The sequence below is a fragment of the Saccopteryx bilineata genome, chromosome 11 (assembly GCF_036850765.1).
Source record: "Saccopteryx bilineata isolate mSacBil1 chromosome 11, mSacBil1_pri_phased_curated, whole genome shotgun sequence".
Lineage (NCBI taxonomy): Eukaryota > Metazoa > Chordata > Mammalia > Chiroptera > Emballonuridae > Saccopteryx > Saccopteryx bilineata.
The window spans coordinates 70,548,186-70,564,812 of record NC_089500.1 but is presented as its reverse complement, the minus strand read 5'-3'; the positions used below and the strand labels follow the sequence as shown (position 1 = coordinate 70,564,812).

General features: G+C 44.2%; 1 protein-coding gene across 2 annotated transcripts; it reads left to right on the top strand.

Moving 5' to 3' along the window:
* Positions 1–2,192: 2,192 nt before the first annotated feature.
* Positions 2,193–9,918, top strand: RBM15 (RNA binding motif protein 15). Of its 2 annotated transcripts, none has more exons than XM_066246409.1 (2): positions 2,193–5,614; positions 9,557–9,918. In XM_066246409.1, exons 1-2 carry the CDS (start codon positions 2,761–2,763, stop codon positions 9,595–9,597), a joined length of 2,895 nt encoding a protein of 964 aa, XP_066102506.1. In that variant the 5' UTR covers positions 2,193–2,760; the 3' UTR covers positions 9,598–9,918. The 2 variants fall into 2 exon arrangements, with proteins under 2 accessions (XP_066102506.1, XP_066102507.1); XM_066246410.1 differs by having other exon boundaries at positions 9,552–9,918.
* Positions 9,919–16,627: the final 6,709 nt, after the last annotated feature.

The following is a 16,627-nucleotide window of genomic DNA, read 5'->3' as shown; positions in this document are numbered from 1 at the left end:
TATTAATATTAATATAACCTTGAAATAGATTAAAAAAAAAACTCCCTATATAAAGATTTTTCTTTGAGTGCTTTGTGCTTTTAGAAATAATATGTTGGATTTTTATCACCTAACATCCAGATACTTATCTTTAAATATAATTTCCCACTAAAAGGAACCAGAACTCCTTGGAGGAATGACTGATTCCATGTCTGGGGCAGAAAATGTACCAGATAAGCCTGGAACAAAATCATGAAAAGGTGCATGATGGGGAAGAAAGAGTATAGATGAAACAAGACTGATGAGTTAATATTGAAATTGGGTGGTGGGCATAGAGTTCTTTATAGTATTCTACGTTTGTATATTTTTTACTTTTTCCATAAAAATCGTTTTTGAGGGAAGCTAAGATTTGTTGTCCCACTTATTTATATGTTCATTCATTGATTCTTTTTTTTCTTCTTTTTTTTTTCTGTATTTTTCTGAAGCCGGAGACGGGGTGAGACAGTCAGACAGACTCCCGCATGCCCCCCACCGGGATCCACCTGGCACGCCCACCAGGGGGCGACGCTCTGCCCACCAGGGGGCGTTGCTCTGTTGCGACCAGAGCCACTCTAGCGCCTGGGGCAGAGGCCGAGGAGCCATCCCCAGCGCCCAGGCCATCTTTGCTCCAATGGAACCTCGGCTCTGGGAGGGGAAGAGAGAGACAGAGAGGAAGGAGAGGGGGAGGGGTGGAGAAGCAGATAGGCGCTTTTCCTGTGTGCCCTGGCCGGGAATCGAACCCGGGACTTCTGCCTCATTCATTGATTCTTTTATGTGCCCTGATCAGGGATGGAATCGTAACCTTGGCATATCCAGACAACAATCCAATCATCTGAACTACCCGGCCAGGGCAATACCGTGCATTTTTATGCTTTCATATATTGGGCTTCTTTCAAACTTCTTTGATCTAATCAAGATAAGAGGCACACATCTTCACCTCCTCACAAGATTATTTAGGAAGAGCGCTATGGCTAAGGAGGGCTAAACAAGTTGCAGTCCCTAATCTTAAATTTTCAAGTTTAGGTTTCAGTTTGGGGGAATATTATTGCTACATTGAAAAAGGTGTTTTAAAACATCTGCGCTACTCCATATTGGACCTTGAGGTGTGGCTGAAGTACAAGAATCAGTACAAGAATCCTCAGAACCTCTGCCCGCAGGAAAACTGGCGCGGCTGCAGAAAGCCTTAAGGCTGCGATGAACTCAGCAGGGCCAACCTTTCACCTGCGGTGAGCAGCAGGGCAGAGGCTGGACCCGTTCCAAGCTCGGTATCACCAGCACTCCGCACATGTGCTTATTGTCTATCTAACACAATAAAGATCTCTGGATAGAATGAAAGTACGGGTTTGAAGCGGGTAACGATTGAGGGAGCCCGAAGAGGTGGATTTAGAGACAGCACGGTGGTTGTGTTACTGGTTCTAATATATAATAGCCGGGTGGGGTGGGGGAGGGAGGTGCAAGAGGCCCCAGAATATAATATGCGATATGTGACGCATGTGCTTGGAACAATTTCACTCGATTATTTAGCGGAAGGGCGTGTGTGTGTGTGTGTGTGTGTGTATATTTAAAAACCTCTTAAATGCTACAAAGTCTCAAATCCACGTGACTTCGTGGCACAAAAGAGGAAGCCCACCGACAGGCCAGCGGACGGCTTAGCTGAGAGCGTCGGTCACTCCCCAGTGACCCGCGGTACTGGGGCGGGAACTGCGGGCGCCACGGCGAGCGGGGCTCCGGAGCGAGGGCGCTCTCGGCTGCAGAGCTTCCCGGCTGCGGGGCCCGAGCTCCGGGCGCGGCCTCTGCACCGCCCCGGGGCGTTAACGTGACCGGGCTTTGTGAACTGGGAACTCGGGCCGGCCCGACCCGCGGGCTCCAGGGGCCGCACAGGGAGTGGGGGCTTTTTCTGGCCGTTCCCGGAGGGCCAGAGGGACTACCACAGGGTTCGCTGGGCGCCCCCGAACGGCCTCCAGAAGGATTTGCAGACACCGACAGCCGCAGGAACCGAGTGAGGAGCCCAGAAGTTTCGAGCTCCGAGAGCGGAAGCGCAACAGAGCACGCTGCTGGAACGAACAAATGTTTGCGGGCAGAACGCCGAAAGCTCCAAGAGGCGGAGCGCGATTCCGGTCACCATCTCGCGACGTCTACATGACGTCGCACAGCAATCGCGTGTTCTACTCTTTCACCTTCAGTCCACTCCCCCAGTATGTGGGTCTACCCCTTTAAGGGAATGATGGACAGTTATTGCAACCTATCAACTTCCCTGCCACTATCCAATCAGATTTAAACTTCTCTCAGCCGCCGGAGGAGTTGGAAGAAGGGGACGAAAGAAGGATCGCTCTCTGGCGGGAGATCGCTGTGAGGCGGCGTCTCAGGAGAAAACGCCAGAAAAGATGACTCAACTTCCCAAATAGTGGGTTAAAGAACGGAGTCGGAAATCAATAAAAGGGATGAGGAGGTGGGATCATTGCTTTCAAGGCTCTAGAAGTACCGTTACAGGGCACACTTCATGTCCAATCAACGCCTCCAGACTCTGGGTCAGGTGACCATAGAGTGCGAGAGGCGGAGCGACAGCCTGGCGCGAGGAACCGTTAAGATGGACAACGAAGGTAACCAATGAGGTCCTCCGACTAAGGCGTTGAGAACCCAATAACAGTGGTCGGGCGGGCGCCTTCCCGGAGCGCGGGGAGATGTAAAGACAGACAAGTAGTTTTCCCAATGAGACTGTAGAAGAGAAGAACTACTTGACCAATGGAGACTGCAGGGCGGGATCCTTTGCAGCGACGGAGTCCAAGATGGCGGCATGCGGTTCCGCTGTGTGAAACCAGCGCGGGGCGGAGGGTTAGTCAGCTCCGCGGAGACGACCTCCGACGACCCGCAACAATGAAGGGAAAAGAGCGCTCTCCAGTCAAACCCAAACGCTCCCGTGGCGGCGAGGATTCGACTTCTCGCGGGGAGCGGAGCAAGAAGTTAGGGGGCTCCGGCGGCAGCAATGGGAGCAGCAGCGGCAAGACCGACAGCGGCGGCGGGTCGCGGCGCAGCCTCCACCTCGACAAGTCCAGCAGCCGGGGTGGCAGCCGCGAGTATGACACCGGCGGGGGCAGCTCCAGCAGCCGCCTGCGTAGCTACAGTTCCCCGAGCACTAAAAATTCCTCGGGCGGGGGCGAGGCGCGCAGCAGCTCCCGCGGGGGAGGCGGGGAGTCGCGCTCCTCCGGGGCCGCCTCCTCGGCCGCCGACGGCGGCGAGTACAAGACGCTGAAGATCAGCGAGTTGGGCTCCCAGCTGAGCGACGAGGCGGTGGAGGACGGACTGTTCCACGAGTTCAAACGCTTCGGTGATGTAAGTGTCAAAATCAGCCACCTCTCGGGTTCTGGCAGCGGGGATGAGCGCGTCGCCTTCGTGAACTTCCGGCGGCCGGAGGACGCGCGGGCGGCCAAGCATGCCAGAGGCCGCCTGGTGCTCTACGACCGGCCGCTGAAGATCGAGGCCGTGTACGCGAGCCGGCGCCGCAGTCGCTCCCCCTTAGACAAAGACGCGTACCCGCCGTCCTCCAGCGTGGTGGGGGCCTCTGTAGGGGGACACCGGCACCCGCCCGGAGGAGGAGGGGGCCAGAGGTCCCTTTCCCCCGGCGGGGCAGCCTTGGGATACAGAGACTACCGGTTGCAGCAGCTGGCTCTCGGCCGCCTGCCCCCTCCACCGCCGCCCCCGTTACCCCGCGACCTGGAGAGAGAGCGAGACTACCCGTTCTACGAGAGGGTGCGCCCAGCATACAATCTTGAGCCGAGGGTGGGAGCTGGAGCAGGTGCTGCTCCTTTCAGAGACGTGGATGAGATCTCACCAGAGGATGATCAGCGAGCGAACAGGACGCTTTTCTTGGGCAACCTGGACATCACTGTGACAGAGAGTGACCTGAGAAGGGCTTTTGATCGCTTTGGAGTCATTACAGAAGTGGACATCAAGAGGCCATCTCGGGGCCAGACCAGTACCTATGGTTTTCTCAAATTTGAGAACCTAGACATGTCTCACCGGGCCAAACTAGCAATGTCTGGCAAAATTATAATTCGGAATCCTATCAAAATTGGTTATGGGAAAGCTACACCCACTACCCGCCTCTGGGTAGGTGGCCTGGGACCTTGGGTGCCTCTTGCTGCCCTGGCACGAGAGTTTGACCGATTTGGCACGATCCGCACCATTGACTACCGCAAAGGTGATAGTTGGGCATATATCCAGTATGAAAGCCTGGATGCGGCTCATGCTGCCTGGACCCATATGCGGGGCTTTCCACTTGGTGGGCCAGATCGGCGCCTAAGAGTAGACTTTGCAGACACGGAACATCGGTACCAGCAGCAGTATCTGCAGCCTCTGCCTTTAACTCATTATGAGCTGGTGACAGATGCTTTTGGACATCGGGCACCTGACCCTTTAAGGGGTGCGCGAGATAGGACACCACCCTTACTATACAGAGATCGTGATCGGGATCTGTATACTGACTCTGATTGGGTGCCACCCCCGCCCCCAGTCCGGGAACGCAGCACTCGGTCTGCAGCTACTGCTGTGCCTGCATATGAGCCACTGGACAGCCTGGATCGCAGGCGGGATGGCTGGTCCTTGGACCGGGACAGAAGTGAGCGCGATCTGCCCAGCAGCAGAGACCAGCCTAGGAAGCGAAGGCTGCCTGAGGACAGTGGGGGACGGCATCTGGATCGGTCCCCGGAGAGTGACCGTCCACGGAAACGTCACTGTGCTCCTTCTCCTGACCGTAGTCCAGACTTGGGCAGTAGCCGGGACCGCTACAACAGTGACAATGATCGATCTTCCCGTCTTCTTTTGGAAAGGCCCTCTCCAATCAGAGACAGACGAGGTAGTTTGGAGAAGAGCCAGGGTGACAAGCGAGACCGCAAAAACTCTGCATCAGCCGAACGTGATAGGAAGCACCGGACAGCTGCTCCCACTGAGGGAAAAAGCCCTCTGAAGAAAGAAGACCGGTCTGATGGGAGTGCGGCCAGCACCAGCACTGCTTCGTCCAAGCTGAAGCCTCCTTCCCAGAAACAGGATGGTGGGACAGCCCCTGCAGCAGCAGCGTCTCCCAAGCTCTGTTTGGCCTGGCAGGGCATGCTTCTGTTGAAGAACAGCAACTTTCCTTCCAACATGCATCTGTTGCAGGGTGACCTCCAAGTGGCTAGTAGTCTTCTTGTGGAGGGCTCCAGCGGAGGCAAAGTGGCCCAGCTCAAGATCACTCAGCGTCTTCGTTTGGACCAACCCAAGTTGGATGAAGTAACTCGACGCATCAAAGTGGCAGGGCCCAATGGTTATGCCATTCTTCTGGCTGTGCCTGGAAGTTCTGACAGCAGATCCTCCTCTTCCTCGGCCACATCAGACACTGCCACCTCTACTCAGAGGCCACTTAGGAACCTGGTGTCCTATTTAAAGCAAAAGCAGGCCGCTGGGGTGATCAGCCTTCCTGTGGGGGGCAACAAAGACAAGGAAAACACCGGGGTCCTTCATGCCTTCCCACCCTGTGAGTTCTCCCAGCAGTTCCTGGATTCTCCTGCCAAGGCACTGGCCAAATCTGAAGAAGATTACCTGGTTATGATCATTGTTCGTGGTGCGTCCTAAAGTCCATGTGTAACTTGTATTTACTACTTTGACCTGGTTTCTCTTTTGTGATGTATAATGGGATACAGCATCAGACGAAATTTTCTTTTTAATTAGTTGTTTAGTTGTAGCTTCTTTCTTTTTTACATTTTTATAAACCTCTTTAAAATAGACAACAGTTTAGCTATTAAGTGAAAGGGATGCCCAGAAGGTAGCAGGCAGATGATTTACTTTAATTAGGAGTCCCTACTCTATGAGTAACTTTTCTTCCTCTTCGTTTTTTTTTCTTTTTTAACCTTGAGCTTAAAAAATCCTCAGAGTTACAAAAGCAAAATTGTGAAAAGTCAAAATTTAGAGAAAACAGCCCATTGACTGTATAAAGATGGTAATGCAGATCTAAAAGTGGCTTGATTTCCTGTACCAGAAATGTTATTTGAACAGAAAAATTTGATCAGGGACCTCAAAAATATAAGCTGATAAATTGTATAGCAATGTAATTATTCAGGTATTTGAGTATTTCTCTTAAAATAGACGGTTTATGCCCAGAGAGTGCTTTAACATCTGCATTTTTATTCTTGAGTTCTGTATCCCGTATATGCACTTTTGGTTTGTAGCTGTAACTGTTCAGTAAACATTGAGGAGCATGTTACAAACCATGTCTTAAGCTTACACTAGTATGTAAGAAACGAGTAGGTGCTTTTAAAATCAGAATTCTTTGGTCAGTTATTGGTGTGTGGTGGTGTTTTTACCGACTTTTTCAGAGGTGTAGCTGATATAGTTCTAATTGTGCATATTTCAAAACTTAAGTGTTTTTCATTAAAGATGAGTTTTTGTCTCCATTCAAATTCCTGATTTCAATGATAGAAAGAAGAGTTGCCTGCAGGCTCATAAGTCATCTTTTGTTTCAGTACGCATTAATCAGCCATATCTAGATTGCAGAATTTTTTGAAGTCATTGTGAACTGCCTTTGACATGCTCTTATAAAATTTTGCTTGTATTTTTTCATATTTAAACAGTAGCGATGGCATTACAATATTGAAAATGTTTGAGTATCTGAAATCTTGTGTTGAATATTTTAACTGGTGTCCAACCACAGAATTGAAATGTCAGTGAAGGAAAATCCTTTTTTATTGTTTTATTTCCCAGATGTCTGGAATTAATGTAAAATAATTTAACCCATCCTCACATTTTTTCAAAGCTAAAGATTATATTGATTTCTGGTTCTTACAATAAGGGCTTTTGCTGCGTAACAGTAATGGGAGATTTTTTTTTCTTTTTTCCCAATCTACCCCTTAGCCCCCCCTCTCCTAGTTTCTCAGGTCATTAGAATATTTTTCCCCCTTGATTTAAATGCTGAAGACTTGAGCTAAGACCCTTGATATTTAATTATGATTAGAAACTTTAGGACCTTTTGGATCATGGTCATGTTCCAAATTCTTTGAAAGTGACTTATTGAAAGCCTGGCAGAACCCAACTGTTTTCTTTCTGTTATCAAAGCTGGTAGTTTAAAATAGCATCAATAATAACCCAGGGAAATGTCATGTAATTTTTTTATTTTCCGTTATTACAGGTGTCTAATGCATGTCAGCATGAAAGCCTCATCACTGCTGTCTTTTTTTGTTTTGTTTTTATTATGCATTCATAAATTTTCTTTTTAGCTTTGGAGATTTATTTTTTTTTTAACTGGAAAACTAGCCATTTTTAGAGAATGAAAGTACTAAGAGCACTAAAAGGCCTTTGGTTAGCCTGTGGGGAATATACGAGAAGTCCTGCAGTGAAGTCTTTGGGTGCTTTCTGCTTTTATAAGGCCGAGCTTGGCATAGTAAGATGGTGTTAACACCTGTTTAGAACTGAATGCTAGTGTGCAGGCTATGCATACGTGGGGCCAAAGTACAGTTTGGCTTGATACATTTTTCCAGTTTAAATCTCACTAACCATTAACTTTTGAATATCTTCTGATAAGATGCTGGACAAATAATTGGCTCTTTTAGAAAATGAAGTCTATGACATCTAATTTTATGATAATTCAAAGTGTGTGGTTTTTCTGGGCTTTTTTGTTGTTTTTTGCTTTTTTAGTGACTCTTGCTTCATGTTTTTGTGAATCTTTTTTTGACATTGCAGCTTTTGTTAAATCTGGGAAATTTGTGCTTCCCTGTGTTTGAAACAACGGCTTGATACCATTTCTAAATGTATGTGTTATAAATAACTAATAATGTTTAGTTTGGTGCTTACCTACAGAGTGCCATCATTCAGACGAACTTCTTATTTGTGATGCCCATTCCATTGTGCAGGTTTTTAATATTGGTAAACCGTTGACTTAAACCTTCTGAATGGAATGAAAGCAAAAATCTAAAACTATGTGGTTCTAATGCTCATTAGTCAGAATTTCATAATCTCAGCATTGGGAGTTCTTTGTAACAACCAATATTTTTCTTTTTCTTGTACTTAAAATAATTGCTTGTTTAGTTGATGTTTCTGGAACACGATTCAAATGAATGGAAAGAAATTTTCTTCAGTATATCATTTAATGACTTATTAAGTATTACTGGTGAAAACATGAAGCTAATTAAGACTTTTGGACACCACTTCAAAGCTTATGGAAGATTAAGCAAGCCTCCTAGCCAATTTTTTAATACTATTTTGTTGGTTGTAACTGGGATTCTTAAAAAGAGTTTTCCACCCAAAATTTTAAATTCCTGGTTTAAGATGTATACTTTGACTCTTAACTGAGCATAGATAGACTTCCCTTTAAGAATTACATCTTAAAATGTCCATCCTCTGGCTGGTATAAGCTTTTGTCACATTTTGAAGGTAATATTTTCTGGTCCTTCTTAACTCATCATTTGAGGTACAGTAGTAAAAGGAAGGTGTGTGCTTGTTGCTTTCAGAGTCAAACACTGTAGGTTTATTTAAAAACTTTTATGAGCAGGTTTTCACTGACATAGTTTTTTTGTTTGTTTCTTCAATCCACTTTCTTTAGACAGTGAAATTGCTCATTATGCAGGTATAGCTTGAACTGCAGTTTGGGTCCATATAGGAACCATTCACCAAAAACTCCGTGGTAACAGAATTAGGAAATCCTCTTGAGAAGAGGGCCTTTATGACTTTTCATGTGAAAAAAAATTTTTTGGAGAGTATTTCTGGACGTTTTCTTTCTGTCTGCCACAGTGCACAGTTTTGAGAGAGATAGGACTTAGGTATTAGAGCAAGCAGAAAAGTGAATGTGGCCCTATTAACATTCTGGTGATGGTGATGTCCCAGAGGGGATAAAATGATTTCAGGTAACCACAGTGAACTGTCCAGCTTCATGAAAAGTTTTATATGTGTGATATAAACAGCACTGAAAAGTGAAAGTCCTAAAGTGTTCTTTGGCTGTTTAGCATTGGTTTGTATGAGTGTTTTCTTAAAATAACAGCTGCTGTCTTTGATAACTCAGATGAAGGTGGATTTTTAAATGGCTTTGTATCTTGACCCCTTTTTATAGTAACGGAGCAGTTCCGTATTGCTCCATGTAAATTACAGAATGAAAATAAGGGGGTAAAAGTTGGACTGAATTTCACCTTTTTACAGTTTTTCTTTTTCTTTTTTACGTTATCTTGTAAAATACATCGATTCCAGGTTGATTATGAACTTGCTTTCTTCTGAAATTTCAGTGTGTTTTACTCAGTTACATGAGTGTAAAGGGTATTTTCAGACTTATAATTCTCACTTAATTGCAGTCTTTAAAAAAAAATCCACCCTATTCTACTCGTTTTTTGTCTGTTCATAAAGTAAATTCATTTTAAGATTTGTGCCAGTGGGTGTTGTTGGTGCTTTGTGAAGTCAAGGTGAACTATCCAGCAATGTCCTGTTAATGTTATGTTCCTCTATGATGGCATAGGGAAATGTATGTATTTTCAAATTGTAAGCATTTGTACTGAATAACACCTTTCTTTCCCTCCTGCAAGCAAAGCTGGGGAACAGTGGATGAAGATCCGGAAATCAAAGCTCTAATGGACGGACCTTTTCGAAGAGAAGTTGTGGCTTATGTGGAGTTTACATGGGCCTCCTGATGGAAGAAAGCTAATCTGTTTAGTATTTGTGCATTTTACTAAAAATGGCAGCTTAAAGTTGTGTATCTGCTATTGTGATGCCAATGCCGGTGTTTTAAGTGGAAAAAAATGACCTCTTGCTTTGTGCTGTGTACACAAGATTTCTGGAAAAGTAAAGAAAAACCCTTTTTATGGCTCACACAGCTTAAGAGTAGCTGTCATTCAAACATGCGCTCACAGTTGAGCTGCTTTTGTTTTATTCTAAATAAATTGTTTCTTTTGAGGAAAATGTTTTTCTGCCTGGAAGTGAATTGACGGCAAACCTTTGACCCCTTTGTTTGCAGCCGGGGCGTCACTTGCTGCTGCTCAGATCTTGTATGTCTTGAGCAAGAAGCAGGGAGACCATCACTTTGACTTATCACGGTGTGTCAATTCTGAAGGATCACTAGTGTTACTGTGACCCCCTTTGTTTGCAGTGAAGGGGATCGTTCGCTTCTTGGTCCTCAACTTGATGAGGACATGGTGCTGTTGGCTGGCGCGCAAGAAGCCGGGGCAAGCACCGTAAGCCTCACCACAGTGCACGAGTCGGGGGCTTTGATGGTTGGAAGAGCCGGAGTTGCTGAAATTTAAGTTTTGATTTATTTTGTTCACCCATCACGTTTGACCTTAGTTTCATTTTTAATTTGAAGAAAAGTTTGCAATTGCTTTATCTTGCACTTTTAACATTTGCACCAAATTGCCAAAAGAAGGAGAATGCTCCGTTTGCTTTTTAAATGTTAATGATGATGTTAATAAAGCCTTGGCTGACAGTGGAGGAGCCCCTCCGTCTCCAGGGGCTTCTCACCCGAGGTATGCAGTGATGGGTTTAGTTCTGAATGGATGAAGAGTTCCTGAGAGCTAGCGTGTGTAATTAGAGCCGTTACTTGGTATCTGTGCCTTATTTGACCTGTGGTTCCACATGCCTTGGATGTGCACGCACCGTGACGGTTTCGTAGGTCCGAACGCACACTCAGGCCCAGTCACCTCGGTTGGTAGTACAGATGGTGAGGAAAAAAATGGAGGCATCCTTAAAGAGGAAAAAAAGTGTTTGCCTTTAGTTCCTGCATTGTCCTGCACAGGGGGTCCTGAGCTTTGGAAGCTGTTCCCAGTACAGTAGAACAACTCCCCTGTTTGCAGCAGGAGACTTCGGTGCACAGTGACAACGCTGGAGTTCAAGAGGAAGCCAGCCATGCTGCACCAGAGGCTTCAGACACCATGTTGTTTGCCAGTTGTAAACCTAACTAGTTGCAGACGAAGACTACCTTGAAATGCAGGCTTGTTGGGCTTGTTTTGAATTTTAACCTCGGATGGAAGAGCCCTAGTGCTGTCTGTCTCCAGGCGGGATGATGATTACTTAGGCAACAGGTGATTACCAACAAAGGATGCCACGCTTATACTCTGCAAGGTGGTGTTCCAGTGGCAAACAGCTGTGTAAACTCTTGTAAACAGGTAAGAGGGTCTATAGAGGTCAAAAATGCATTATAATTAATAGGGTGAGGGCTTTTATTGTTGGGGGTATGTTTCTTGGGAAATCTTCGGGCAGTGCGACTGTTACAAGCTAGCTCCCTTCACCAAAGTGTTGTATTTATAAAATTCCAGGCCAGAAATTTTGTGCTATTTTTTTTTTGGAAAAAATTTAATGTGGGAGCCAAAGCATGAAAATCTTGGGTATGGATTTGGGGCCTACGGCCTTGACGTTCTTTAAAATTTTGATGTTTTCCATGACCATGACCTTCACCCTTGGTGATACTGGAAGAATTTCCTGCTTTTAAGCTCCAAGTTAACAAAATTATAATATATAGCCCTGCCCCCTCCCCCCAAGAAACAACTGGGCCACCAGACTAGGAATGATAATTTAGCCAAAATGGTTAATTTTTTTCTTGTCCTACAAAGGTTAATTCTAAATTAGGCCACTTCAACTTTAGGGGCGTGAATAGACAATGTTGACAGTGCTATTGCCATCCTTTTTTCATAGTCCATTCAATCTCCTACCAGCAATCTGAGCCCTTTCTGCTCCCCTGACCAGCCCCCTGACATCAGTCAAGGCTGGGGTTTTGGTAACTTAACACAGCACAGTTTTTTAGTGTATAATGCAATTTAGGTTTTCTTGCTCTATTTTAAATGAGATTGAAAATTTTGAGTAGACTTTTTTTCCCCCAGAAATTATTGTTTATTTCTTTCCAAAGAGGAAAAGTGAATTACAGTAGTTTTTTACAGGTTCTCAATGTGTCTTTTACAAGAGTTTTTAATCATTTGCTTATGAGTTGGCTGCCAGCTAAAACTTTGTCTAAATAATCTCTTACCTACATGTGTTTAAACCTTTTATACCTGTTGGGAATGTCAGTTTCCAGTGTATTTTCTTTCTCTGGCTAGTTTGCATTGAAAGCCCATTAAGTAATTTTTTCAATTATTGAACAAGTATTTTAAATCACTAGCAATTTGAGGAAGATTATATTATACTTCACAAATCTCAATGTGTCTAAGATCCGGGGCTTCCTCTCAGGAATAAGAAGGAAAGGTTGCACCAGGGAATGTTATTTATTTGGATGTGAAACTGTATGCAAAATGGAAAGGTACACAGCGTAACAATTTTGAAATAACTCAAGGATTTTATTTTCAACTACACTGGGAAGGAAAAATTATTGAGTTGACTGTTAGATCTACAGTTCTGGTTTCATAAATTGGAAATTGCCCTTTTGAAATATTTGTGTGGTTTCCCAGTGTCTTTCATAGGGTTCAAGTTTAGGGTTCTACTCTAAAGGAAATTGTTCTGTGAACACCTGTGAATTGACTTGTGTTCGTTTTGGAAAGCCTGGCTGTATTAAAATTCAAAGTAGGGATTACCCTGACTATGGTAAAAAAAAACACCTTGATTTTATAAATTGCCATTTCCGTAGCTTAGGTCACATTGTTGTTTCAAAGTTGTTTATCTGAGGCAATAAATTTAGTGCTTATGCAATAGGATATCTGATCATGGCCTATCTGACCACCACCTATATCTCCCAGCTTACTCTCTAAGTTTCTCAGGTTAAAAGACCCTTTTACTTAATAACTTGAATTTATAACCTAGTTTTAAATTGTTAGCAAAGGAATTTGTTAAATAAGTTCCTTCAAACCTCAGACAAGATTGTTCTTAGCAACCAAGAAGAGATTTTGACCTTGAAGTAAAATGATTTAACATGCTTCTGTCTAAATACTATAATAGTAAGCTTTCAAGTAGGGTGTCTGTGTAATCATTTGAATGCTGATTGTATGTATATTAAGAACTTAGGTGCTGGACATACAGAAGAAAGTATCAAATAGTCCCTCCCTTGTCAGAAACTTATACTTTAATTGGGAAAACTAGATATAAACAGGTAACTAGTTAAATATCAGGGGAAAAATTTTGTTTTAAGATAATTATAGGAAAGCTGTCACAGTCCAATATTTGAGTTGCTTTGCTAATGAATTTTTTATGGGTGATACGGGTATATGAATGAGTACGTGAACAGGTTACTTTAAGCTAGGATGGTCAAGAAAGGCTTTTACAAAAGAATATGTTAGTTGGACAAGGATATGGAATGGGGGAGGGAGTTGGGATTTAGATGTCAGGCCGACAGTCATAAATAACAATGGAGCAGCCTGTTGGACGATGGAAAAGATGCAGGCTGAAGCTTGGAAAACAGTTAAAATGGTTGGGTCAACAAAAATGGAATCCAGGGCAAGCCAGTTTGAAGAGGGCCAGGAGTGAGGATGCATAATCAATTGAGACATAAGGATAAAAAGCAACAGTACTTAAAGTAGCAATCATTAAATACCCCCTTCAGACCAACATTCTGCTGAGTCCTGTCCACACTGTCTCATGTCTCACCACAGACCATAATCTGAGAGCTAGTAAGTAATAGAGCCAGGGTTCTACCCAGGCCTTTGTTGTCACTGTACTGTCATACTTCACTACTCTTTCTGGAGGCTGAGATGGAAGTTAAGCTGCAAACTTGAGAATGTGGGCAGCAGATTTCCGACTAGAGAGTGTATCAGCATCGGTCGTCCTTGGGAAACTTGCCGGCCCTTGCCTCCAGTCCCAGACCTTCTGGGCAGCATGGCACGGGAGTCTTTGTCCTTCTACAAGCTCCCCAGGTCAATTCTGACGTGGCAGTCTATGGTCAGTGGCCACGTGTTGAGCAGCACTGGCCCACAGGGTAGAGTGCTGAAGTAGGTATGTACTTGGTGGTCATGTCGTATTTAAGACAGGGGAAGGGAAGATGGATGGTGCTGGAAAAGAGGCCCAGGTAGGAGAGCTGGAATAGCGTTCTCACTGAAGTTAAGAGGAGGTGCTTCCAGAGGATAAATTCAAAGCTGTCATCGAGACAAGCAGAACAGCACTGTAAGTGCAGTGGAATTTATCACTAAAAGTGTCACTTTAGTAACAGTTTTATAGTCATGTAATTATTTCTCCAAGGAGTTTAGTCTTGCTTAGTATTTAATTTCACCTTATAACAGTCTGTGAAGAGGGCCAGTATTTAGTTCATGAAATGCTAAAGGGATACCAAAAAATTTTTGTGACTTGGCTAAGGGATAACACAGCCAGAAACTGATTGAGAGATCCTTGAGTTTTCAGATGTTAATCTAAAAATAACGTGGCTATAGTCTTAATTTAAATTAAAATTGAATATTAATCTAGGATTGCATGTGTATGTACACATAAGTTGTTTTCCATCAATGAACATCACTTATCTACTACTACCTTTTAATTAGGTTGCCAATAGGATGGAGACTGTGGAATTATAGGACAAGTTGGGTGTATCTTTGACTTGTAAATGATCGAAAGATTTCCTTTTTTGAATGATCTATACTGGGTTGTTGTCGATGAATATAGCTAATTCTTAAAATATTTAGGTGCCTTTTATATAGCCAGCATTATTCTAGATCTTGAGGGAGTATATTGGTGAAGAAAACAAACAAGTGTCCCTTTTAAATGTCCCTTTTTTCATGGAACCTACATTCTGATTGACGAAGGGAGGTAGTAAACTCTTAAGTTAGGGCCTTGCTGTCAGGGACAAAGGGTTTGGACTGTGTTCTAAGTGCTGAATGCAGTGGAAAACCACTGCAGGCTTTGATGTGATTTGATCAAGATTTGCTTACCTGTCTCAGGAAAATAACAAATTTCCTTCAAATGCCATTCAATTATTCCCAAGATCTAGCATAATGCCTGGTATCGAATAGGTGTCCAAATATTTGAAGAATTAATTAGCTACACTAATTAAAGGTAAACCAGTATAGATCATTCAAAATAGGAACTCTAAACCATTTACAAATCAAAGATAGTAAAAGATAAATTAGCATTTCAGATTCTCTGTAAGACTATATATTCTTCAGAGACGAGCAGTGTTCTGTATTTAAATACTGTAATAGACATTTTCTTTCTTCTGCAGGCTCATAACTGTTGGCCACCCCAAGGTTTCAGAGCCATCTCTATCCTAGTACCTCATTTTCTCACCATGTTATTATCTATCTCTGCTTTCAGCAGGCTGTCATGACAGTTTCCACTGCAGTAATAATGTAGTCGTGGTGTGTAGTTTCTGCTGTTAACACTGGCCCTACTTTCTATGTTTTATAACTTGCAGTCAAGCCAAACTTCCTTACTAAAAATCAGTGTAGAGGGTCTTTTTTGTAGAACAGCTGTGATCCTGTGCAAACCAGATACATGTGTTTAGTTTGTAAATGCTGACCTTTCCCAGGTGACAACAGATTTCCTTTTACCCTGGAAAAGGACTCAGTGAAAAAAAATTATGCGTAAGCACGTTAATACATCTGTGTCCCGAGTAGAACTGTCATCACAGGCAGAATGAACACTTTGAGGTGCTACATACACATATATTTGTGTGTATGTTATTTATATACAGAAACACTTCATAAACTAGAAACCTTAACAAGAATTTTTCTTTGTTCTATAGCAGATGTCTTAAACACATTAGAATCACCTATGGAACTTTTTAATACCAATAGCTGAAATACTTTCTCAGTGCTTTATTTAAATAGATCGAGGTCAACTGGGCCTCTGCCGAGTTCCCAGTATTGTTTTTGTTGTTTTCAGTGCCCTCGGTGACTACTGTGTAGCTAGGGTTGAAAACCACTGCTCTACACACCTGCGCATGTGCGTGCGTGCGCGCGCGCACACGTAGCTGAGGTTGAAAACGCTGCTCTACACACGCATACACACCCACACACACACACACCCATCAATCTCTTAAGGACTGTTTGAAAATGAAATCCCCAAACTTTCAGAGTATAATTTGAGTTCAGCGCAGTGGGAATATTGCACAGTCTTCTAGAATCCTTGTTTTTAAAAAGTGTGGTCCTCAGACCAGCAGCACTAGCATCACTTGAGTGTTTGTTAGGAATACAGAATGGCAGGACTCCATCCCTGACCTGTTGAGTGGACCGAGACCCCAGGTGATTTGTATGTATGTACTTTGAAGTTTGAGCAGCACTGCTTAAGACATAGGTGCGTGGATATTCCAGGTCATAAATATGGATGACCTGGCCGGTTGGCTCAGCGGTAGAGCGTCGGCCTGGCGTGCGGGGGACCTGGGTTCAATTCCCGGCCAGGGCACATAGGAGAAGCGCCCATTTGCTTCTCCACCCCCTCCTTCCTCTCTGTCTCTCTCTTCCCCTCCCGCAGCCAAGGCTCCATTGGAGCAAAGATGGCCCGGGCGCTGGGGATGGCTCCTTGGCCTCTGCCCCAGGCGCTAGAGTGGCTCTGGTCCTGGCAGAGCGACGCCCCCTGGTGGGCGGAGCGTTGCCCCTGGTGGGCGTGCCGGGTGGATCCCGGTCGGCGCATGCGGGAGTCTGTCTGACTGTCTCTCCCCGTTTCCAGCTTCAGAAAAATACAAAAAAAAAAAAGAAAAGAAAAAAGAAAAAAATATATGGATGATTAGATTCATCCTTTATGCAGAAATGTCTCAGATTTGTGC